The 24,371-nt window shown below is 50.4% G+C and overlaps 1 protein-coding gene across 2 annotated transcripts in view; it reads right to left on the minus strand.

The window, feature by feature from the left end:
• LOC142243659 (uncharacterized) overlaps positions 1-24,371 on the minus strand; it is an 86,444-nt gene that overhangs the window by 34,377 nt on the left and 27,696 nt on the right. For both annotated transcript variants that reach the window (XM_075315789.1, XM_075315788.1), the window contains exons 25-41: positions 21,472-21,597; positions 21,248-21,358; positions 20,932-21,090; positions 20,467-20,559; positions 20,223-20,378; positions 19,633-19,719; positions 19,400-19,555; positions 18,785-18,868; positions 18,526-18,678; positions 16,927-17,058; positions 16,396-16,455; positions 6,896-7,039; positions 5,575-5,751; positions 5,041-5,163; positions 4,820-4,954; positions 4,449-4,732; positions 4,210-4,340 (exon numbers count right to left, since the gene is read on the minus strand). In XM_075315789.1, coding sequence (XP_075171904.1) covers positions 4,725-4,732; positions 4,820-4,954; positions 5,041-5,163; positions 5,575-5,751; positions 6,896-7,039; positions 16,396-16,455; positions 16,927-17,058; positions 18,526-18,678; positions 18,785-18,868; positions 19,400-19,555; positions 19,633-19,719; positions 20,223-20,378; positions 20,467-20,559; positions 20,932-21,090; positions 21,248-21,358; positions 21,472-21,597 — 1,904 coding nt within the window. In that variant the 3' untranslated portion in view covers positions 4,210-4,340; positions 4,449-4,724. The remainder of the gene's footprint in view (positions 1-4,209; positions 4,341-4,448; positions 4,733-4,819; positions 4,955-5,040; positions 5,164-5,574; positions 5,752-6,895; positions 7,040-16,395; positions 16,456-16,926; positions 17,059-18,525; positions 18,679-18,784; positions 18,869-19,399; positions 19,556-19,632; positions 19,720-20,222; positions 20,379-20,466; positions 20,560-20,931; positions 21,091-21,247; positions 21,359-21,471; positions 21,598-24,371) is intronic.

Here is a 24,371-nt window from a genome sequence, read left to right on the forward strand (position 1 = left end):
TCATTTACCATAGCGTCACCATCAGGGGTATCTAGATTGAGAGCGGTGTCAGGAGTAGATTCCTGATCACCCACCTCTGTCTCCTCATACAGAGCCTCGTCTCGCTGAGACCCTGACCAGTGTGATGACGGCGAGGGTCTTTCCCAGCGAGCCCGTTTAGGCTGCCTGGGACTGTCATCCGAGTCAGAGTCTTCAGCCTGTGATGCCTGGGACCCCCTTGAAGTACGGATTAGTTCCAACTGAGGGGGACCGGGGAGCATAGACACAGCAGTGTCCATGGTCTGAGAAACTGGCCTGGACTGCAAGGTTTCCAGGATTTTTGTCATAGTCACAGACATCTTATCAGCAAAAACTGCAAATTCTGTCCCCGTCACCGGGGCAGGGTTCACAGGCGTCTCTGCCTGGGCCACTACTACCATAGACTCTGGCTGACGAAGTGGCACAGGGACCGAACATTGCACACAATGGGGGTCATTGGAACCTGCCGGTAGATTAGCCCCACATGCGGCACAAGGAGTGCATACCGCCTGTGCCTTGGCACCCTTGCGTTTTGCGGATGACATGTTGTTGTCTCCTCAGAGCAATGAGGGTATAAGCCAAGAAGCGACTGTACAGTGCAATATAAATATATATGGTACAGGGAAATAATGCACCAAATAACACTGTGGCACTAGTGGGGCCAGCACTTATGTGCAGCTTACCGCCCGCATAAACGCGGGTGTGTGGTCGCCAGAGTCCCTTGTCTGAGTCCCCCAGAGCCTGTGTCCGTTCTCCAGCCAGACTGCATGCAGGAATGGCTGCCGGCGTCCTGTGGAGAGGGGCGGGCCCTGGGCGTGTTGAGACCAAGAGCGGGAAACTTGCGTCCCCACTGTGCCCAGTGAGAGGGCTGGAGCATGTAAATAAGGCTCCAGCCCTCGGCGCTGCCTATTGCACAGCGTCTCTCCCTTTCCCTGATTGACAGGGTGGGGGCGGGAACGAACCGTAACTAGGCCGCAAAAGCCGGGGACTAGATTTATGAGCGCTGCCGCCGTAAAAGCGCGGGCAGCGCGAGTCCCCGGCGCACTACAAGTCCCAGCGGCGCCGCCGCTCCCGGAGCGGCCGGCGCGGTAGTTCCCAAGACATAAAATCACTCAGCTAAGCTGCAGTGACTCTAACCCGAGCGCGCAGCGCTAGTGCCCCCGGCGCACTAGCACACCCAGCAAGCCTGGAGTGTGCGTGGCCTGTCTGTGCGGGGACACAGAGTACCTGAACGTTGCAGGGCCTTGTCCCTGACTGTACTCAGCTCCTCCAGCAGGGTCTCTGGGTCTGTGGACGGAGCTCGGCCTCAGGGTTTGGGGGCCGGTAAGATCCCACTTCCACAGAGCCCCTCAGGGGGATGGGGAAGGAAAGCAGCATGTGGGCTCCAGCCTCCGTACCCGCAATGGGTACCTCAACCTTACAAACCGCAAGTGGGGTGAGAAGGGAGCATGCTGGGGGCCCTATATGGGCCCTCTTTTCTTCCATCCGATAGAGTCAGCAGCTACTGCTGACTAAACAGTGGAGCTATGCGTGGATGTCTGACCTCCTTCGCACAAAGCAGAAAACTGGTGAGCCAGTGATCCCACTGGGGGTGTATAGCCAGAAGGGGAGGGGCCTTACACTTTTTAGTGTAATTGCTTTGTGTGGCCTCCGGAGGCAGTGCTATACACCCCAATCGTCTGGGTCTCCCAATGGAGCGCCGAAGAAAAGGTTTTTTTTCTACCCCATTGCTGGATTCACAGCTGCACTGATAAGTAATGCTTTATAATGGTCTCCATGCTGCAGACTTATTTTTTCTATCTGCACTGCTCAATGCTGCTGTATAATGTATACCGTGTGCAGACTTAGGCTATGTGCCCACGTGTGCGCTCTGCACCGCAGCTAAAAGGTGCGCTTCAGAGCGCAGCTGAACAGCTGCGCTCTGAAGCGCATGGTGCCTGCAGAGAACGTGCGCTCTGCATGCTGCCTCTCCCTATAGACAGCATGCAAACCGCACGGAAGAAGTGACATGTCACTTCTTAGAACGCGCGCTTTGGGCAGCAGCCGAAGCGCTGCGTTCTAATATGCCACGTGGGCACGGCTCCTGAAGAATCTCCATAGATTGCATGCGTCCTGCGTCCCCTGCACAGTTACGCTGCGGTGCAGATCGTAGCGTAAATGCATTTTTAACACGCAACGTGGGCACATAACCTTATTAGGCAAGTTGTATTTGAAGATTTTTTTTATTATTGATCAACAACTATGTTCTCAATCAACCCAAAAGACTCAAATATCAAAGCTTAATATTTTTGGCAGTTGGGGTGGTTTTTTTTTTTTAGATTTGACTATCTTAGGAGGATCTGTTTGTGCAGGTGACTATTACTGTGCAGAATTATTAGGCAACTTACTAAAAGCCAAATATTTTCCCGTCTCACTTGTTTATTTTCACCAGGTAAACCAATATAACTGCACATTTATAAACATTTCTGACATGCAAAAAACAAAACCCCAAAAAATTAGTGTCAAATATCGCCCCCTTTCTTTCTGATGACCCTCAGCAGCCGACCATCCATAGATTCTGTCATTGCTTGATCTGTTTAACGATCCACATTGCGCGCAGCAGCCACCACAGCCTCCAGACACCACAGCCTCCAGACACCACAGCCTCCAGACACCACAGCCTCCAGACACCACAGCCTCCAGACACCACAGCCTCCAGACACCACAGCCTCCAGACACCACAGCCTCCAGACACCACAGCCTCCAGACACCACAGCCTCCAGACACCACAGCCTCCAGACACCACAGCCTCCAGACACCACAGCCTCCAGACACCACAGCCTCCAGACACTGCTCCCAGAGGTGGACTGTTTTCCCTCCCTGTAGAGCTCACATTTTATGAGGGACCACAGGTTCTCTATGGGGTTCAGATCAGGTGAACAAGGGGGCCATGTCATTATTTTTTCATCTTTTAGACCTTTACTGGCCAGCCGCGCTGTGGAGTAGTTGGATGCATGTAATGGAGCATTGTCCTGCATGAAAATCATGTTTTTCTTGAGCGATAGCGACTTCTTCCTGTACCACTGCTTGAAGAAGTTGTCTTCCAGAAACTGGCAGTAGGTCTGGGAGTTGCGCTTCACTCCATCCTCAACCTGAAAAGGTCCCACAAGTTGATCTTTGCTGATCCCAGCCCATACCAGTGCTCACCTCCACCTTGCTGGCGTCTGATCGGAGTGGAGCGCTCTGCCCTTTACTGATCCAGCCTCTGGCCCATCCATCTGCCCATCAAGAGTCACTCTCATTTCATCAGTCTTCAGATATTTCTTGGCCCAGTCTTGACGTTTTATCTTATGTTTCTTGTTCAGAGGTGGTGGTTTTCAGCCTTCCTTACCTTGGCCTGTCCCTGAGTATGGCACACCTTGTGCTTCTTGATACTCCAGTAACGTTGCAGCTCTGAAATATGGCCAAACTGGTGGCAAATGGCATCTTGGCAGCTTCACGCTTGATTCTCCTCAATTCATGGGCAGTTATTTTGCGCCTTTTTTTACCCAACACGCTTCTTGCGACCCTGTTGGCTATTTGCCATGAAACAATTGATTGTTCGGTGATCACACTTCAAACGTTTGGCAATTTCAAGACTGCTGCGTCCCTCTGCAAGACATCACAATTTTGGACTTTTCAGAGCCCGTCAAATCTCTCTTCTGACCCATTTTGCCAAAGGAAAGGAAGTTGCCAAATAATTAAGCACCCCTTATACAGGGTGTTGATGTCATTACACCGCACCCCTCCTGATTTACTTAATTGGTAGTTCGCTCTCAGCCTATACAGCTTGGAGTAGGAAAACATGTATAAAAAGTATCATGTGATCAAAATACTCATTTGCCTAATAATTCTGCACACAGTGTATTTCATGCTGCCTCTAGTAAGTGTTTTATCTCCTCCTTTGCTGGATTCACAGCTACATCTCTCGGTATAGCTATATAAAGCCCTATAGGCTGCAGCTTTCTAGTAAGTGTTGTCTCTCTCCAGCGGTGTATTCACTGCATACCTAAGTACACAGCTCTCACTGACGTCAATACTCGTCTATATTGACCCCATTCCTAAAATAGTAGCTGTATGAAGGACAGCCGGGGGGGTTAGGATTGTTTTTCAGAGCTCTAAGCCCCATAAAGAAATTCTTGGATATCAGTCAATTTTCCTCCAAGAACTTACCGGGCCGAGGACACCACTCGTTCCTATCTGCTTTACTGGAGGCCTCATCCCCTTGCGTCAAGAAACATTCACTGCTGTCCTGGAACGTCTGACCAGTCTAATATGGGATGCCTGGTGCAGAGAGCGCCCCCCTGTGGACAGAAGATATGAAGGCATTATTACAACCAATGATACAATTCAGCCATTCATTCTTGTCCATATACGATCTGACGAATCGCACGATGATACCGGGTACTCACTGGCTTACTGGAGGTTTGTGCTGGCCGCGCTCTCGTCTCCGTTCGTGCAGCTGCCGTGGTCCGGTCACCCCCGAGCTGTGCCCGGCTGCTGTAAGACCCCCTGCAGTCTCCATACCCAGGTTATTGCATGTTGTGGTAAAAACCTTCGTAGATTCACAGTTTTTTGCAGGTTTCCCTGTGGCTGCAGAGCAATGTCAGCCCTAAATAAAACACTGCTGCAAAGACGCTTCTCTCCCGCTGCCGTCACTTCGGACCTTCATCATGACGGAGGCGGCTTCAAGTTTCTGGAGGAGGAAGAAGGAACCAGTGTATTATTATTAGTGATCCTGCTGTAGCTCAGCAGATACATGTGGACGATCAGTGGTCCCTACCGGGAGACGATGTGCTCTTAAACCACCAGCCCCCGCCCAGGGCCTGTCCGCTGGGTCTGCTCACTGGAGGAAACGTTGGGACGCCATTCAGGAGCTTCTCCAGGCCACTAAGATGTTCATTGACGGCAGGAACCGCTGGAGGGAAGAAGATGACGACATTAGCCCCGTCCGTCATTCCCATCCACGGTCACTGTCAGACCCGGCAGCTCAGATATAACTACCCCCTCTGGTGGAGCCGGACGCCCCCGGGTCCAGCGGTTTGTCCAGTTTTCCAATTGGAGCCTTTGGTAACTTAACGGAGGAGTGTCTGGGCTTCTCCGCAGGAGCCGGATTGAGTCTCATACCTGAGAAGAGGAACATTACGGCCAAAATCAGGGGCGCAAGGCAAAATGGGGCTCATGTATAAGACATCCATAGAAAAATATTAATAATGAGGGAGTTCCATTAATCAGGAAACCTACAAATAGAAAAACATTTTTATTACACCTTAAAAAGTCTCCCTCATCCCGTTAGTGGTAAAATGATGCATCGTCTTCAATAACGTGACTGACCAAATCACTGCCAATGGTGATGGTAATTAGAGCCCGTACATCACGGCGGCGGCCCATACGGAGCCCCTACGTCACGGCGGCGGCCCGTACGTCACGGCGGCGGCCCATACGGAGCCCCTACGTCACTGCGGCCCATACGTCAACGCAGTCTATACGGAGCCTGTACGTCAACGCGGCCTATAACACAATCTTGCGGCTTTCTACCTGCGTGACTTGGTTTTCGGGCCGTCTCTGAGCCTGATATTTTGGGTTTCGTTAGAGTTTCATCCTCCAAAGTCAGATCGATCAGCTGGTTACAATGTTGCCGGCTGCTGGCAGGAGGTTTGGTTCTGTTACCTAATGGATTTTCGGGTCGTTTTCCAGGTAATTCTGTGTGCCGACCTGTGAGACAGACAGGCTGCGTTACCTATACTTCTCAGAGCTGAGGATTGTGTTTAACAGTCTGGACTCCTGACTGATACATTGTAACAAACTAAAAATGGGGGTCAGTAATTTGCAGTTCTGTACAGCACAAAGGGGAAAATAAAAGCACTATACTTGTCTCCCATGGTAATATTAGCCTGGTCCTCTGCTGCTCTTTGGACTGCCCTGCCTCCACTGATCACATCTCTTACCATGTGATTGTCCGCAGCAGTCACATAGCACCAGACGTCAACAAAAGAAGTAGGGTGCACAACAATATAGCAGACAATGCAGGACATGGGGGCTGCTGGCAATGACCGCACACAGAATAGAAGATGTAGCCAAGGATATGTTATTGGTTAGACAGTCAGGCTACGAGTTCAAATACAGAGCCGGGATCTTCATCAGGACAAATACAGTAAAAGTGCAGAGGCGTGTGGTAAAGAAAGGAGCTGAGAAAAGATGAGTGGAGAGGTAAAAAGGAGCTGAGGAAAGGTGGGTGGAGAGGGAGGAAAAAAAATAAAAGAGCTGAGGAATGGTGAGTGGAGAAAAGGGAAAAAGATGAAAAAAGGTGGGTAAACTGAAGGGAATATGAAGCTAAGGAAAGACAAGTGGAGAGGAGGGGGGGGAAGAGATGAGGAAAGGCTGGTGGAGAAAGTGGAAAGAGCTGAGAAACGATAGGTGGAGGGGGGAGCTGAGGAATGGTGGGTGAAGGGGGGGGGGGGGGGGGGGAGAAGCATCTTTTTGTAGCTTCATTTCCCTGCACTACACCCATCTTTTCTCCACTCTTTTTCCCCCACCACCCATCTTATCCGTTCTCTCCACATGTCCTGTTTTTTCTGCTATATTATTGTGTATCCCTTGGTATGGTTTCTCAATCAGGATAGGCTGACAGACCACCCCCCCACTAACCTTCCCATATCTGCACCTCATATTGGGGTTACTGCTCCAGCGGGCGCCATCACCATCGTTTGAGGGTGCAGACACAGCTGAGCACCCGTGCCATTTACTGCGACTGTAATTCACTGTGGATGTTCCCCACCAGCAAATTTGGACAGAAAATCCACAGCGTAATCTGCCGGTGTGAACTCAAACATATAGCACATGTTACTGGAGTTTTTACCTTCCCTGATTTTCGGCTTTCTCTCTGGTGCCGCAGTCCTGCTTCTGTTGCACACTGTCTCCTCCTCTTGCGTCAGGTCAATGCACTGGTTACTGGCGGCCGGGGTGCTGGATGAGCTTTGTGAATGTTCGGACTCATTGTGGCCTTAAAAAAAAAAAAAACATACAGAAAATTGTCCATAAATAATCTAAAATATGGACATTTTCTGGTCCCCTGAGAGACAAAGCCCAAATCAAAAGCCTCCCTTACGTGGTGTGTATGTGGCATCTGTAGATGGTGCAGAGAGGTTGGTACAAAAAGATCCCGGCACCCCGATCTGAGGAACAACTAAAAGCCATTGCTAATTAAACTGACGACTCAAAGGTATTTATATACTCTCCTGTATAAAAAGTGACAACAATTACCGTGGTTCCCCAAAAGAAGGGAATTTTGTTTACTTACCGTAAATTCCTTTTTTTCTAGCTCCTATTGGGAGACCCAGACAATTGGGGTGTATAGCTTCTGCCTCCGGAGGCCACACAAAGTATTACACTTTAAAAAGTGTAACCCCTCCCCTCTGCCTATACACCCTCCCGTGCATCACGGCTCCTCAGTTTTGGTGAAAAAGCAGGAAGGAGGAAACTTATAAATTGGTCTAAGGTAAATTCAATCCGAAGGATGTTCGGAGAACTGAAACCATGAACCAAAAGAACAATTCAACATGAACAACATGTGTACACAAAAGAACAAACAGCCCGAAGGGCACAGGGGCGGGTGCTGGGTCTCCCAATAGGAGCTAGAAGAAAAGGAATTTACGGTAAGTAAACAAAATTCCCTTCTTCTTTGTCGCTCCATTGGGAGACCCAGACAATTGGGACGTCCAAAAGCAGTCCCTGGGTGGGTAAAAGAATACCTCGATAAAAAGAGCCGAAAAACGGCCCCCTCTTACAGGTGGGCGACCGCCGCCTGAAGGACTCGCCTACCTAGGCTGGCATCTGCCGAAGCATAGGCATGCACCTGATAGTGTTTCGTGAAAGTGTGCAGACTCGACCAGGTAGCCGCCTGACACACCTGCTGAGCCGTAGCCTGGTGCCGCAATGCCCAGGATGCACCTACGGCTCTGGTAGAATGGGCCTTCAGCCCTGAAGGAATCGGAAGCCCAGAAGAACGGTAGGCTTCAAGAATCGGTTCCTTGATCCACCGAGCCAAGGTTGACTTGGAAGCCTGTGACCCCTTACGCTGGCCAGCGACAAGGACAAAGAGCGCATCCGAACGGCGCAGGGGCGCCGTGCGAGAAATGTAGAACCGGAGTGCTCTCACGAGATCTAACAAGTGCAAATCCTTTTCACATTGGTGAACTGGATGAGGGCAAAAGGAAGGTAAGGAGATATCCTGATTGAGATGAAAAGGGGATACCACCTTAGGGAGAAATTCCGGGACCGGACGCAGAACCACCTTATCCTGGTGAAACACCAGGAAGGGGGCTTTGCATGACAGCGCTGCTAGCTCAGACACTCTCCGAAGTGATGTGACTGCCACTAGAAAGGCCACCTTCTGCGAAAGGCGTGATAGAGAGACATCCCGCATCGGCTCGAAAGGTGGTTTCTGAAGAGCCGTTAGCACCCTGTTAAGATCCCAGGGTTCCAGCGGACGCTTGTAAGGTGGGACTATGTGGCAAACTCCCTGCAGGAACGTGCGGACCTGCGGAAGCCTGGCTAGACGCTTTTGAAAAAACACGGAAAGCGCCGATACTTGTCCCTTGAGAGAGCCGAGAGACAAACCCTTATCCATTCCGGATTGAAGGAAAGAAAGAAAAGTGGGTAAGGTAAACGGCCAGGGGGTAAAACCCCGATCAGAGCACCAGGATAAGAAGATCCTCCAAGCCCTGTGATAGATCTTGGCGGACGTTGGTTTCCTAGCTTGTCTCATAGTGGCAATGACCTCTTGAGATAACCCTGATGACGCTAGGAGCCAGGACTCAATGGCCACACAGTCAGGTTGAGGGCCGCAGAATTCAGATGGAAAAATGGCCCTTGAGACAGCAAGTCTGGTCGGTCTGGGAGTGCCCACGGTTGACCCACCGTGAGGTGCCACAGATCCGGGTACCACGACCTCCTCGGCCAGTCTGGAGCGACGAGGATGGCGTGGCGGCAGTCGGACCTGATCTTGCGCAACACTCTGGGCAGCAGTGCCAGAGGAGGAAATACATAAGGCAGTCGAAACTGCGACCAATCCTGAACTAATGCGTCCGCCGCCAGAGCTCTGTGATCTTGAGACCGCGCCATGAATGCCGGGACTTTGTTGTTGTGCCGAGACGCCATGAGGTCGACGTCCGGCGTTCCCCAGCGGCAACAGATCTCTTGAAACACGTCCGGGTGAAGAGACCATTCCCCTGCGTCCATGCCCTGGCGACTGAGAAAGTCTGCTTCCCAGTTTTCTACGCCCGGGATGTGAACTGCGGAGATGGTGGAGGCTGTGGCTTCCGCCCACAGCAGAATCCGCCGAACTTCTTGGAAGGCCTGATGACTGCGTGTGCCGCCCTGGTGGTTGATGTACGCGACCGCCGTGGCGTTGTCCGACTGTATGCGGATCTGTCTGCCCTCCAGCCACCGATGGAACGCCTTTAGGGCTAGATACACTGCCCTTATCTCCAGAACATTGATCTGAAGGGAGGACTCTGTCGGAGTCCAGGTTCCCTGAGCCCTGTGGTGGAGGAAGACCGCTCCCCACCCTGACAGACTCGCGTCCGTCGTGACCACAGCCCAGGATGGGGGCAGGAATGATTTTCCCTTCGACAAGGAAGTGGGAAGAAGCCACCACTGAAGAGAGGTTTTGGCTGCCAGTGAAAGAGAGACGTTCCTGTCTAGGGACGTCGACCTCCTGTCCCATTCGCGAAGAATGTCCCATTGAAGTGGACGCAGATGAAACTGCGCAAAGGGAACTGCCTCCATTGCTGCCACCATCTTCCCTAGGAAGTGCATGAGGCGCCTCAAGGGGTGTGACTGGGTCCGAAGGAGAGAGTGCACCCCTGTCTGTAGCGAACGCTGTTTGTCCAGCGGAAGCTTCACTATCGCTGAGAGAGTATGAAACTCCATCCCGAGGTAAGTCAGTGATTGGGTCGGTGTCAATTTTGACTTTGGGAAATTGATGATCCACCCGAACCTCTGGAGAGTCTCCAGAGCAATGGTCAGGCTGTGTTGACATGCCACCCGGGAGGGTGCCTTGACTAGGAGATCGTCTAAGTAAGGGATCACCGAGTGGCCCTGAGAGTGTAGGACCGCCACCACGGATGCCATGATCTTGGTGAAGACCCGTGGGGCTGTCGCCAGGCCGAAAGGCAGTGCCACAAACTGAAGGTGTTCGTCCCCGATGGCGAAACGCAGGAAGCGTTGATGCTCTGGTGCAATCGGCACATGGAGATAAGCATCCTTGATGTCGATTGAGGCTAGGAAGTCTCCTTGGGACATCGAGGCGATGACAGAACGGAGAGATTCCATCCGGAACCGTCTGGTTCTCACGTGTCTGTTGAGCAGTTTGAGGTCCAGAACGGGGCGGAATGATCCGTCCTTTTTTGGCACCACGAACAAGTTGGAGTAAAAACCGCGACCACGTTCTTGAACGGGAATCACAACTCCTTCTGCCTTCAGAGTGTTCACCGCCTGAAAAAGTGCATCGGCTTGCTCGGGGGGCGGAGATGTTCTGAAGAAACGAGTCGGAGGACGAGAGCTGAGCTCTATCCTGTAACCGTGCGACAGAATGTCTCACCCATCGGTCTTGGACATGTGGCCACCAGGCGTCGCAAAAGCGGGAGAGCCTGCCACCGACCGAGGATGCGGTTTGGGGAGGCCGAAAGTCATGAGGAGGCCGCCTTGGAGGCGGTTCCTCCGGCGGTCTTTGGAGGACGTGACTTAGACCGCCATGCAGAAGAGTTCCTCTGGCCCTTCTCTGACCTGTTGGACGTGGAGGATTGGGACCTGGCTGAGGGCCGAAAGGACCGAAACCTCGATTGAATTTTTCGTTGCTGAGGTTTGTTTGGTTTGGACTGGGGTAAGGACGAGTCCTTACCCTTGGATTGTTTAATAATTTCATCCAATTGCTCGCCAAACAAACGGTCGCCAGAAAATGGCAAACCGGTTAAGAACTTCTTGGAAGCAGAGTCTGCCTTCCATTCGCGTAGCCACATGGCCCTGCGGACTGCCACCGAATTGGCGGACGCTACCGCTGTACGGCTCGCTGAGTCCAGGACGGCGTTCATGGCGTAGGACGAAAAGGCCGACGCCTGAGAAGTCAAAGACACAACTTGCGGAGCAGAGGTACGGGTGACCGCATTAATCTCAGCCAGACAAGCTGAGATAGCTTGTAGTGCCCACACGGCTGCAAAGGCCGGAGCAAACGACGCGCCTATGGCTTCATAGATGGATTTCATCAGGAGCTCTATTTGCCTGTCAGTGGCATCCTTGAGCGATGAACCATCTGCCACTGATACTACGGATCTAGCCGCCAGCCTAGAGACTGGAGGATGCACCTTGGAACACTGAGCCCAACCCTTAACTACGTCAGGGGGGAAGGGGTAACGTGTGTCATTAAGGCGCTTAGTAAAGCGCTTGTCCGGAAATGCTCTGTGCTTCCGGACAGCATCTCTGAAGTTAGAGTGATCGAAAAATGCACTCCGTGTACGTTTGGGAAACCTAAACTGGTGTTTCTCCTGCTGTGAAGCCGACTCCTCTATAGGTGGAGTTGGGGGAGAAAGATCTAGCACCTGGTTGATGGACGCTATAAGGTCATTTACTATGGCGTCCCCTTCAGGTGTATCAAGATTGAGAGCAACGTCAGGATCAGAGCCCTGAGCTGCGACCTCCGCCTCATCCTCCAGAGAGTCCTCATGCTGCGACCCCGAACAGCGTGATGAAACCGGGGAAGGTTCGCAGCGAGCCCGCTTAGCCGGTCTGGGACTGCGGTCCGTGTCGGAGTCCTCCCCGTGGGACCTAGGTGTCACCCCAGGAGCACTCTGCTGCACCGACCGAGAGGGGCCTGGGGGCGATGAACTCACAGTGCCCGGGGCCTGTGTGACCGATCTGGACTGCAAGGCTTCTAGTATCTTAGCAGACCATCTGTCCATAGACTGAGCCATGGATTGTGAAAGCGACTCAGAGAGTTTCTCAGCCAAAACTGCAAACTCTGTCCCTGCCACCTGGACAGGGGAAGCCGGCGGTTCTACCTGGGCCGAGGGTCCCACCAGTGCCTCAGGCTCCGGCTGAGCGAGTGTCACAGGGGCCGAGCATTGCACACAGTGAGGGTAGGTGGAACCTGCAGGTAACATAGCCGCACAAGAGGTACAGGTTGCAAAATAAGCCTGTGCCTTGGCACCCTTGCTCTTTGCGGACGACATGCTGTAGTCTCCTCTGAGAGTGATCACTGAGGGTATATAGCCAAAAGCCTGGGCCTCCCAGAGCTGTAGAGCTCGTTCTGAAATCCTCCACCGGCAGAAGTGATTGTAAATATGGCTGCCAGAGTTCTCAGGGGAGGAGGGAGCCGTGGGCGTGACTAATAAAGTGCGGGAATCTGGTGCCCCACAGTGCTCAGTGAGGGGGGAGGAGAACACCTAAGTATGCTCCAGCCCTCACTGCCGACGTCCAGTCGACCGTCCCGCCCTTACCCCTGACTGGCAGGCCCGGGGGCGGGAGTTATGGTACTAGGCCGCAGAAGCCGGGGACTAAATTTAATAACGCGGCCGGCAAACAGGCGCGGTCGGCGCGGTAGTCCCGGTCGTCACAAAAAAACAGCAGCCGCTGCAGCGTCTGTAATACAGGCGCTCCATGCACCGTCCCCAAGGGGACACAGAGTACCTTATAGATGCAGGGCCTGTCCCTGATGATACTCAGTCTCCTGTCCGTCAGATTCCCCCAGGGGCTGCGGAGGGAGCCCGGTCCCAGTGAATGGTGACCGGTTAGGATCCCACTTCTCCCAGAGCCTCTAAGGGATGGGGAAGGAAAAACGGCATGTGGCTCCAGCCTTTGTACCCGCAATGGGTACCTCAACCTTAACAGCACCGCCGACTTAGTGGGGTGAGAAGGGAGCATGCCGGGGGCCCTGTTAGGGCCCTCTTTTCTTCCATCCGATACAATCAGCAGCTGCTGCTGACTAAAATGGGAGCTTGAGTGAATGTGTGCCTCCTTCAACACAAAGCATAAAACTAAGGAGCCCATGATGCACGGGAGGGTGTATAGGCAGAGGGGAGGGGTTACACTTTTTAAAGTGTAATACTTTGTGTGGCCTCCGGAGGCAGAAGCTATACACCCCAATTGTCTGGGTCTCCCAATGGAGCGACAAAGAAAATAAGACAGGGGCTTATATTATTTTCTGCTTTGAAAACTATGCTAAGGTTTATTTTCGGAAGGGAGGAGGGAGTGGCGGCTTATATTTGCCTCCTCTATTAGTGCCCAAGGATTGCACCACAATCCTCGGTATCTCTCCCGAGCTGAGAGTAACAACTGTATAGACATACACACGGTCACTCTCAGATCAGGAGTGCCGTGAATGATTGCAGTGAGCAAGTGCATGGCTAATTAAGTGAATGAATATTCCCCCTCTTCCCCTGTAATCCCTCCCAGTGCTCTGAGTCCTCCGCAGTCACCTCAGGCTGGCAGTACTGGTAATACAGCAAGCAGTAGGGGTGCAATGCAGTGGGCAGGATTACATGAGGGGAGGGTGAATATTCATTTTCTTAATGAACCATGTGCTTGCTCACCGCAATTATCAGCGGCACTCCTGATCTGAGAGTGACAGCGTGTATGTCTATTCAGCTGTCACTCTCCGCTCAAAAGAACCACTGAGGATTGCGATGTGATCCTGGTAAAGTGATGCAGTACAGCAGGCATATAGTGTCTGTGCATGGTTCAGAGTGGTGGTGGGATTCTGGGCGGGGATGAGGGTGAATATTCACTCACTTAATTAGCCGGAGATCAGAGCAACACAAGGGGTCAATATAAATTATGTATCCTGAAATAGGGCTGTACAAGCCCTATATCAGGATACTGTTAGTTTGAGTACGCAACTAGGGCTTATTATTAGAGTAGGATTTATATTTCAAGCCTGGTCCAAAAGGGCCCAAAAAATCCTGCTAGGGCTTATTTTTGAGGTAGGGCTTATTTTCAAAGAAACATGGAAAGATGGGTGGGGACCCACCAAACGTTTGACATATCTACTTTTACTCATCCTCTCTGGGGCAGCAAGACCATGGCCGGGGGGGATTTTATGGGAGCGCCAGGTTGCACATGTGCCTGGCTGTTCCGTTCCAAGTCTATGGTACGGACAAAATTACTAAACCATAGTGCAGCTCTGAGCTCGGCGACTTCCATCAGCAGCACAGACATAGAATGGAGTGACGCCCACTGATTTGCAAGGTTGGAAGGAACCAACAGATGCTGGTTATCATGGCTAGTCCATAAGAACCAATAGAATAAGGGTCAGCGCTAGACCCAATGTTGCAATGATTCTGCAGCTAATTTTACTAGGCTAAAAACCCTTTAATGCCCAGAAATAAATTCATCTGTATAATATAGAATTACCTATATGTAAAAATTTGCGCTGAACCACAACAATGCATTGAGAAATAATGTTTTATTCTGTTTTATTCTCCACTCACACCAAAAAATATATAGAACCTCTACTAAAACATCACATAACATAAAAAACAAATATACAAGTACTTGATTATGATTTAAAACTACTGAATATAAGTCTCAAGAAAGGGTTTTATATGAGTCTTTACAAAATACACAAAAGCCCATAATATAAATGAATAATAATTTGTATTACTACACCAGAGTCCTCAAATGTCACTTTGAGTCACGCACTTCACATAAGCTGCAGTTGCCTTTATAGGGTTAAATATTAACACCACATCTAGCGCATTAACGCCAGATGTGTCCAAAATGTAACAATTCAGCAGGCAATGAAAGTCTCTGCACTATATGTTTGTTTCTTCAGTGCAAGGCTCCAGCAGATTAAAGACAACTTATGCTCTGTGGATTTCAAAGTGTGCCTGAATACAAGTTTACAACGGGACACCACAGATTCTTCCTTTGCAGGCTCCTGGATTCCTAAAAAGCAGATAACACTTCAGTGTTTAAATAACAACTTAAATACACAGGCTCCGGCAGATTAAAGGAATTTCTGCGCTGCCGGTTTTTAATTGTGCCTGATTGCAGGTCCACAGCAGGGCACTGTAAACTTCTCCTGTGCAGGCTCCTGGATTCCTAGAAAGCAGACACCGCTTGATTACCAACCACGGGACTCCAGGGTATGAATCCTCCTTGAGGAAGGGGACCGGCAACGCCCCCGAAACGCGCGCGTCGGATCAAGCTCATTTGCACCTACTTTCTTTCTACGGCGGAACAGCCGGATTGTGTGTGGATTCAAACCTCCAAAGTTTAACTTTGCTGGAAAGAGTGAATGCCCTAATCAATTCTTCGGAATCTAGAAGGATTTTGTACCTTGGAGCTCTGCTGCAAACTAAAAGCCTTGGCGGTATCTCCACTACAGGAACGCAGGAGCTCACATAGGGGAGGAATCACTGCACCCCCGCTGAAGATTCTGCGATCAGGTACCTTTAATAATAACCCACAATATAGAGACTTGTCTACCTGTCAAAGTGTTAATTTACCCGTGGCAGAATAAGTGAACTGTGTCCTTCATTCAAACTTCTTACCCGGGAAGGCATTCATACCCTGGAGTCCCATGGTTGGTAATCAAGCGGTGTCTGCTTTCTAGGAATCCAGGAGCCTGCACAGGAGAAGTTTACAGTGCCCTGCTGTGGACCTGCAATCAGGCACAATTAAAAACCGGCAGCGCAGAAATTCCTTTAATCTGCCGGAGCCTGTGTATTTAAGTTGTTATTTAAACACTGAAGTGTTATCTGCTTTTTAGGAATCCAGGAGCCTGCAAAGGAAGAATCTGTGGTGTCCCGTTGTAAACTTGTATTCAGGCACACTTTGAAATCCACAGAGCATAAATTGTCTTTAATCTGCTGGAGCCTTGCACTGAAGAAACAAACATATAGTGCAGAGACTTTCATTGCCTGCTGAATTGTTACATTTTGGACACATCTGGCGTTAATGCGCTAGATGTGGTGTTAATATTTAACCCTATAAAGGCAACTGCAGCTTATGTGAAGTGCGTGACTCAAAGTGACATTTGAGGACTCTGGTGTAGTAATACAAATTATTATTCATTTATATTATGGGCTTTTGTGTATTTTGTAAAGACTCATATAAAACCCTTTCTTGAGACTTATATTCAGTAGTTTTAAATCATAATCAAGTACTTGTATATTTGTTTTTTATGTTATGTGATGTTTTAGTAGAGGTTCTATATATTTTTTGGTGTGAGTGGAGAATAAAACAGAATAAAACATTATTTCTCAATGCATTGTTGTGGTTCAGCGCAAATTTTTACATATAGGTAATTCTATATTATACAGATGAATTTAGTCCATAAGAACGCCTGTGGAAGGGACTTACTTGGGGCAGTCATGGCGGTCGGTCTCTGCCTTTCATTAAAGCATTTTTGTGATGTTTCATCTGTGGAAAGAAGAAGGACAATGGGTTCATTTACAAACCAAGCTTTTATGAAAGGAATCTCCGAGCATCTTCATGAGGCCAAAAGAAAAAGGGAAATTAACTAAAATGGTGCAAGGAATAAGAGGAGCAGCCATTGGCACAAACTTTGAAAATTCTCCTTTATAAGTACCTCCCGTCATGACTGTTACCTTGGCGGGAGACACTGCTGCGAGAGCGGCGGTCCAGTTTCTTAGGCAGCTATGAAATATTGGTAGCATTTCAATATTATCCGGCTGCCTAAGAAACGTTCCCTCCAAGCTGCATCTCAGAACATGGTTTTCCATTTCTTGGTCGGAGTTGCGCCCATAACTAGAGGGACTCTGGAGGCATTCTCTGCAGTCACAGCAGAAGTCTGGGGTTCTGAGTGACATTTATCCTAGAAGTGGAAATACTACCATGCAAAACGTGACCAGTGCCCATCACTGCGCTCACCTCTGCTCTTCATGCTCAGGCTGGCATCGCTCTCGCTGGACACACTGGCTACTCTGAGGGGGCTCAGATAGCTGGAATCGGGGGCCCCATTTATCACATTCTTCTGACCGATGAGAGGGGAGGACACCAAATCTGTGCAGAGGAGAGGAACGTTAGTCACCAACACATCTGGACATGCCGTACGCAAGAGTCTAGTCATGGCTACAGACCCCTCTACTGCCCAGAGCAAAGAGCGCCCTCCGGCCAGGAGAACTCGGCGCATTAAGTACAGATATGGCATTATTTGTAGTAACGGTTAACTGTGTGACGCCCCCGAGACTACCGTAGCCAGAGAGGTACTGTACCTCAGTCAGAGGTGTGGGGCCCCATCCTGGGTAAGAAGAGGCCATCTATCGGTTCACGCACCAAAAACCTGCAGACACCCAATTATTAGCTCAGGGCCAGGGCAGGCGCCATTAATGCTTAGCGAACAGTAGTCTGGTTATGGCACTTAGGCCCCGTGCACTGTCTCTAGAACCATGCAGGGGGTGGAGCTTAGTGGCTGAGCTGTCTGAGGTAAAAGGGGCGGAGCCAAGTTTGAAAGTTTACCGTTGACAGAGTCAGTCAGGAGCAGGGAGGAGACTGACGAGGGGTGAGGGCCCCAGGGGTCCTGCTCAACTCTGAGGAGATGGAAGCAAGAACCCCAGTGACTTAGGGGGAAGTGTGTCAGACACCCCTTTAGTCACATTTCACAGACAGTAGCTCAAAGTGAAGGTATTGGTCGCAATCGGGTCCTGGTCCCTACGCTAGGACGATACTTCAGGATTTCCTAGTAACACCGGAGGCCGGGGTGGCTGTACAAACCTTTGGGCCACAAGCAGCACACGAATCCGCTGGAAGGGGGCCACAAAGGATCAAGGGACCAAGCAGGCAGAATTCTATTTGAAGGTCCCCAGAGGGAGCCACGCAGGCAGAAGTCCCATTGCTGGCCCACGGCCCTTGGCTCGGGGCATTGTGTGTGGAGGCGCAGAGAGACGGCCAGGAAAGGCAAACAAAGGAGAACCGGTACTGGCCTCGGACTTATTCGGGATCTGTGGCTGCCCATCACTGGGAATCCCAGCATACCGTGGTGAACTAATCTGGCTATTAACTGACAATCAGTACAGTGAGTATCGCAAAGCCCTGGTGTTGGCTCCATTCCTCCTGCGTCACAGCCTGCCCTCATAGACCTTTCATTTAATCAACGCTTATCTCGGGGCCTCACTATCTGTGGGGAGTAAAACACCTCAGCTGCGCCCTCATCACCTGCCCCGGGAAACACGCAGCGCAGCGGCGGCTCAATATAGCCGCAAAACCACAGGTGGTGTCACGAACTTTAAAAATCTCTAAAAATACAACTCCCATCATCATCCCCTTTATTATAAAGACACAGCCAGGGTCAGATCCGGACCCCTGCCACCGTTGATGTCCCCGGACTAGTCTGGCCTAGTTCTAAGTCCCCTGCCGACCCTGGGGCGGGGGTGTCAATAGCACTAGAATTTGGAGAGGGGGTTCTGCTGGTTGTGTACACCTATAGAGCATGTGAGATGCAAACTTTACATGCGAGGACAATTCTCTTACCCAACGCAGGGGCATCGCTCTTCCGCTGGCTGGAAACCTCCACCGTGCCCTCACTGACCGGGGTACTGACTGCAGAGAACGGGCTGACGCAGCTCATCTCCGAGAAGCCATTCACTACTTTCTGGAGACCACTGAGAGCCGAGTAAGAGGAGTCTGTGAGGAAGGAGCGACACATACAGGGAGACTCAGATCTGAGGTCTGGTGGGAGTGACGAACATCGGGAGAGACCCCTCATATATAAGGTTATGCAGCAGCTTACCTGGTTCAGAGAGCCATTTCCCAGAATCACAGAGATAGTGACTGATCGGTGCTGGAGAAGAGCCCTGGAGATGCGGAGATGGAACTACGGCAAAAAACAACACATAAGGATGTATGCGCACAACCGGTATATACCGGGGACGAGGCCAGCAGAGCGGCCGCCACACGGGGACGAGGCCAGCAGAGCGGCCGCCACACGGGGACGAGGCGAGCAGAGCGGCCGCCACACGGGGACGAGGCGAGCAGAGCGGCCGCCACACGGGGACGAGGCGAGCAGAGCGGCCGCCACACGGGGACGAGGCGAGCAGAGCGGCCGCCACACGGGGACGAGGCGAGCAGAGCGGCCGCCACACGGGGACGAGGCGAGCAGAGCGGCCGCCACACGGGGACGAGGCGAGCAGAGCGGCCGCCACACGGGGACGAGGCTAGCAGAGCGGCCGCCACACGGGGACGAGGCTAGCAGAGCGGCCGCCACACGGGGACGAGGCGAGCAGAGCGGCCGCCACACGGGGACGAGGCGAGCAGAGCGGCCGCCACATGGGGACGAGGCGAGCAGAGCGGCCGCAACAATGGATGTAGAAATAAAAGACATATAGCCATAGCATTATAGTTTTACCTTCTTCGTCCGGAGCAGTTTTTTTCCCAGTATAGTCCCGGGGTCCTGAGCTGGGGGTTGCGATTCTGACAGCAGTTATGGGGCTCACACACTCTTGTTCTACAAAGCCGTGGACAACCTTCTGCAGGCCACGAATGGCAGCAGTTGCAGCTTCCCCTGAGATAAGAAGCGCGAGGCTTTACACAGGATTGGACTGCACCGACTTATCCAAGAAGAAAAATGCAGTTTCTCACCATTCTCCGTAGAGCAGGCGCTGGCTGCAATCCCCGCAGCCTCCCGGGGCGCTCGTCTTATGCTCTCATTCAGTCGGGAGGTGGAAGCTGCAAAGGTAATTAAGAAAGTCACATACATGCAAAGTAACAAGCGCTCAGAGCTACACTAGGAAAATGCGCACTGTGACGGTACATTAGTGACGCCATAATGCTTGCCAGCCATGGCTATTCTGTGATAATTGGTGCCAAAGGGAGCAGCACAGAAAGGGTTAAATAATAGCATTTTCTCCATTAGTGCCGGAAGGCGGCTCAATCATAGGGTGACCGTGCAGGCGTGAACGTTGTGTTGTGATCGCTCGCACACACTTGCCGCAGGGGCCGCCCGCACACACTTGCCGCAGGGGCCGCCCGCACACACTTGCCGCAGGGGCCGCCCGCACACACTTGCCGCAGGGGCCGCCCGCACACACTTGCCGCAGGGGCCGCCCGCACACACTTGCCGCAGGGGCCGCCCGCACACACTTGCCGCAGGGGCCGCCCGCACACACTTGCCGCAGGGGCCGCCCGCACACACTTGCCGCGGGCAGGTAAAAGGCGCGGTGCTGACTCACCGATGGAAGCGTCCTTGGGTTTCTTCAGTGCGATTGCCTCCTGGACGCTGGAGACGGGAGGAGCAGCCACTGCAACCAGAGGACTGACTGATCCTAATTCAGCAAACTCGCTCACCACCCTCTGCAGACCACCGATCGCTGAATACGAGGGGTCCACTGGGGAGAATGGAACAGCAGCCATTACTGAGCCGATCATTCACTATTAGGACAGACATGAGGGCAGAAGACAGGGGGGTCCCGTTACCATTCTCCGAGGACCAGCTCGTGTCGTCGCTGTACACAGAGTCCACAGATGCAATGGTGCCATCGTTCAGCTCCTCCTGGAGACTGCAATCATCTACAGTGAAGACGGGAACATTACCACGGGGGCGGGCGGCTCCTCCGAGAACCGACCTACAGACACTGCAGGTCTACAGCCTACCTGGTGTGTATATATGCGTACACCTAGGATGTGGACAGCAATTTCTATCCTAACATTTAGGCAATAAATCTCCTAGCTGCACTTTAGTAATCTCCAGAGCAGAAATCAACATGCAGCCATGACATGCACCATTTTATGTTTTGTCACCAACTGCAAGATCTCCGCTTGCCGTTAGCACGACGGGCACATACCATTATAAATGAGAGCCTAGATACGTTATGGAGGTCGACTGCTACATTGGAGATTATTGCAGTACAACCTATTAACCCTTTGTAGCCACTTTCTCACCGTTACAGGAGAGGTGATTAGATCTGTCCATTCTCCGGATGAGGGAGTGTCCGACAGCGATACTGTACATGGCCCGGGACGGGTTACTGGACTCTGCACACGGGATCTCCTCCATCAGCCTCATCAGCCCAGTCAGGTGAACGTTTGTGGCCGAGGACCCTGTGAAGGGTTAAACCAGAAGTCAATGTCAATACATGATGTGTGCCCTCTGATTGGATTGTTAACCCTTCAAACACCCCACAATAAATACTGAAAAACCAGAGCGTAATCGCTCCATGTGCAGATCCCGCGCAGGCAGGATCAGGACGCTGCTGACCTGACTGTTTCGGGGTATCCGGGCTCTGCGGGGGCTGGATCCACTGCCGTGACGTCTCACGTGGATGGTTATCCTCTTTCTCCTGCTTCACTTTCACCTCAGTAACAAGTCCTGGGAAAAAAAAAATGAAAAAAAAATCCATGAATAAGAGGCCTGACCATAATCCGGTGAGAATATAAAACCTCCGGCTCGTTGTCCACCATCTCCCAGATCTCTGCAGTTACCTTGTGCGCTGGAGCGGCCGATGTCTGCGGGGGACGCCACATGTACGGAGGGGCTGAGCCGGCGCCCGGGAATCTTTCTCACGCAGTTCATGACGCTCATCAGATGCGAGTTTCCGACACCGTGATCTGGATGATGAGAGGTATTCATTTATCGCATCTCCATGATGAATCTGAAGGGTGTGTCTGGTCCTGCCGGGGGTCCGGGGCAGGAGGCTGAACACAGCCGAGTCCAGAAGACCCCAGAGAGTTACGTGCTCTGGAGTCACCACCGTACGATGGTCACTTTACCAGCCGTCACCTTCCATATTAACCCTTCCCACTCCGTGTCTTACTATTAGATCTTGCAGCCGGTGTGCGTGTATGGAGCGATCGTTTTAACTTATCCCCCTTTTTCCCCGATTAAAAAGAAAAAGATACAAGCAGATTTTGTTTTGCTAAAAAATAAATCCAAAACATCCTGTATATACCCCAAAAATGGTATCATCGAAAACAACAAAAGAAAAGAAGGGAATTTTGTTTACTTACCGTAAATTCCTTTTCTTCTAGCTCCAATTGGGAGACCCAGACAATTGGGTGTATAGCACTGCCTCCGGAGGCCACACAAAGTACTACACTAAAAGTGTAAAGCCCCTCCCCTTCAGCCTATACACCCCCCGTACTGCTACGGGCTCATCAGTTTTGGTGCAAAAGCCCGAAGGAGGAAAAAATTATAAACTGGTTTAAAGTAAATTCAATCCGAAGGAATATCGGAGAACTGAAACCATTTAACATGAACAACATGTGTTATACAAAAAACAGGGGCGAGTGCTGGGTCTCCCAATTGGAGCTAGAAGAAAAGGAATTTACGGTAAGTAAACAAAATTCCCTTCTTCTTTGTCGCTCCATTGGGAGACCCAGACAATTGGGACGTCCAAAAGCAGTCCCTGGGTGGGTAAATAATACCTCATAATAGAGCCGTAACGGCTCCGTCCTACAGGTGGGCAACTGCCGCCTGAAGGACTCGCCTACCTAGGCTGGCATCTGCCAAAGCATAGGTATGCACCTGATAGTGCTTCGTGAAAGTGTGCAGGCTCAACTAGGTAGCTAAAAAACACAAAAACCTGAGCTGAAACAATGTTCAGTAAACATGCAACATTAAGCATGTGAATTGCAGCCTTAAGACTAGAAAAAACCAAGGAGAAAAATTGTATGAAAAATACCCTGAATATAAATAAATAAATTGCAAGTGCTTAATAACAGGGTACTTAGTGTATACATTTTTGCAAAAAGGTAAAAAGCTGTCTCACCTCGTCACGGTGTACCCATCTGAGACAGTCCCTAACCTACTGAAGTTAAAAACATTATCAATACCTGACTTGTGTCATGTCAGAACTCCAATATGGATGGTGGCAAGTGGTTAGCTGTGTCCCAGATAAAATACACAGCAAAGTGAGACGCAATCAGCTGTTCAGTCTCAGTACTAGGAGGGCTGCACCCCCAACTTGCAACCAAGCAAGAAAACATACAAAAAACACAAAAACCTGAGCTGAAACAATGTTCAGTAAACATGCAACATTAAGCATGTGAATTGCAGCCTTAAGACTAGAAAAAACCAAGGAGAAAAATTGTATGAAAAATACCCTGAATATAAATAAATAAATTGCAAGTGCTTAATAACAGGGTACTTAGTGTATACATTTTTGCAAAAAGGTAAAAAGCTGTCTCACCTCGTCACGGTGTACCCATCTGAGACAGTCCCTAACCTACTGAAGTTAAAAACATTATCAATACCTGACTTGTGTCATGTCAGAACTCCAATATGGATGGTGGCAAGTGGTTAGCTGTGTCCCAGATAAAATACACAGCAAAGTGAGACGCAATCAGCTGTTCAGTCTCAGTACTAGGAGGGCTGCACCCCCAACTTGCAACCAAGCAAGAAAACATACAAAAAACACAAAAACCTGAGCTGAAACAATGTTCAGTAAACATGCAACATTAAGCATGTGAATTGCAGCCTTAAGACTAGAAAAAACCAAGGAGAAAAATTGTATGAAAAATACCCTGAATATAAATAAATAAATTGCAAGTGCTTAATAACAGGGTACTTAGTGTATACATTTTTGCAAAAAGGTAAAAAGCTGTCTCACCTCGTCACGGTGTACCCATCTGAGACAGTCCCTAACCTACTGAAGTTAAAAACATTATCAATACCTGACTTGTGTCATGTCAGAACTCCAATATGGATGGTGGCAAGTGGTTAGCTGTGTCCCAGATAAAATACACAGCAAAGTGAGACGCAATCAGCTGTTCAGTCTCAGTACTAGGAGGGCTGCACCCCCAACTTGCAACCAAGCAAGAAAACATACAAAAAACACAAAAACCTGAGCTGAAACAATGTTCAGTAAACATGCAACATTAAGCATGTGAATTGCAGCCTTAAGACTAGAAAAAACCAAGGAGAAAAATTGTATGAAAAATACCCTGAATATAAATAAATAAATTGCAAGTGCTTAATAACAGGGTACTTAGTGTATACATTTTTGCAAAAAGGTAAAAAGCTGTCTCACCTCGTCACGGTGTACCCATCTGAGACAGTCCCTAACCTACTGAAGTTAAAAACATTATCAATACCTGACTTGTGTCATGTCAGAACTCCAATATGGATGGTGGCAAGTGGTTAGCTGTGTCCCAGATAAAATACACAGCAAAGTGAGACGCAATCAGCTGTTCAGTCTCAGTACTAGGAGGGCTGCACCCCCAACTTGCAACCAAGCAAGAAAACATACAAAAAACACAAAAACCTGAGCTGAAACAATGTTCAGTAAACATGCAACATTAAGCATGTGAATTGCAGCCTTAAGACTAGAAAAAACCAAGGAGAAAAATTGTATGAAAAATACCCTGAATATAAATAAATAAAT

This window comes from Anomaloglossus baeobatrachus, chromosome 6, assembly GCF_048569485.1.
Source record: "Anomaloglossus baeobatrachus isolate aAnoBae1 chromosome 6, aAnoBae1.hap1, whole genome shotgun sequence".
Classification (NCBI taxonomy): domain Eukaryota; kingdom Metazoa; phylum Chordata; class Amphibia; order Anura; family Aromobatidae; genus Anomaloglossus; species Anomaloglossus baeobatrachus.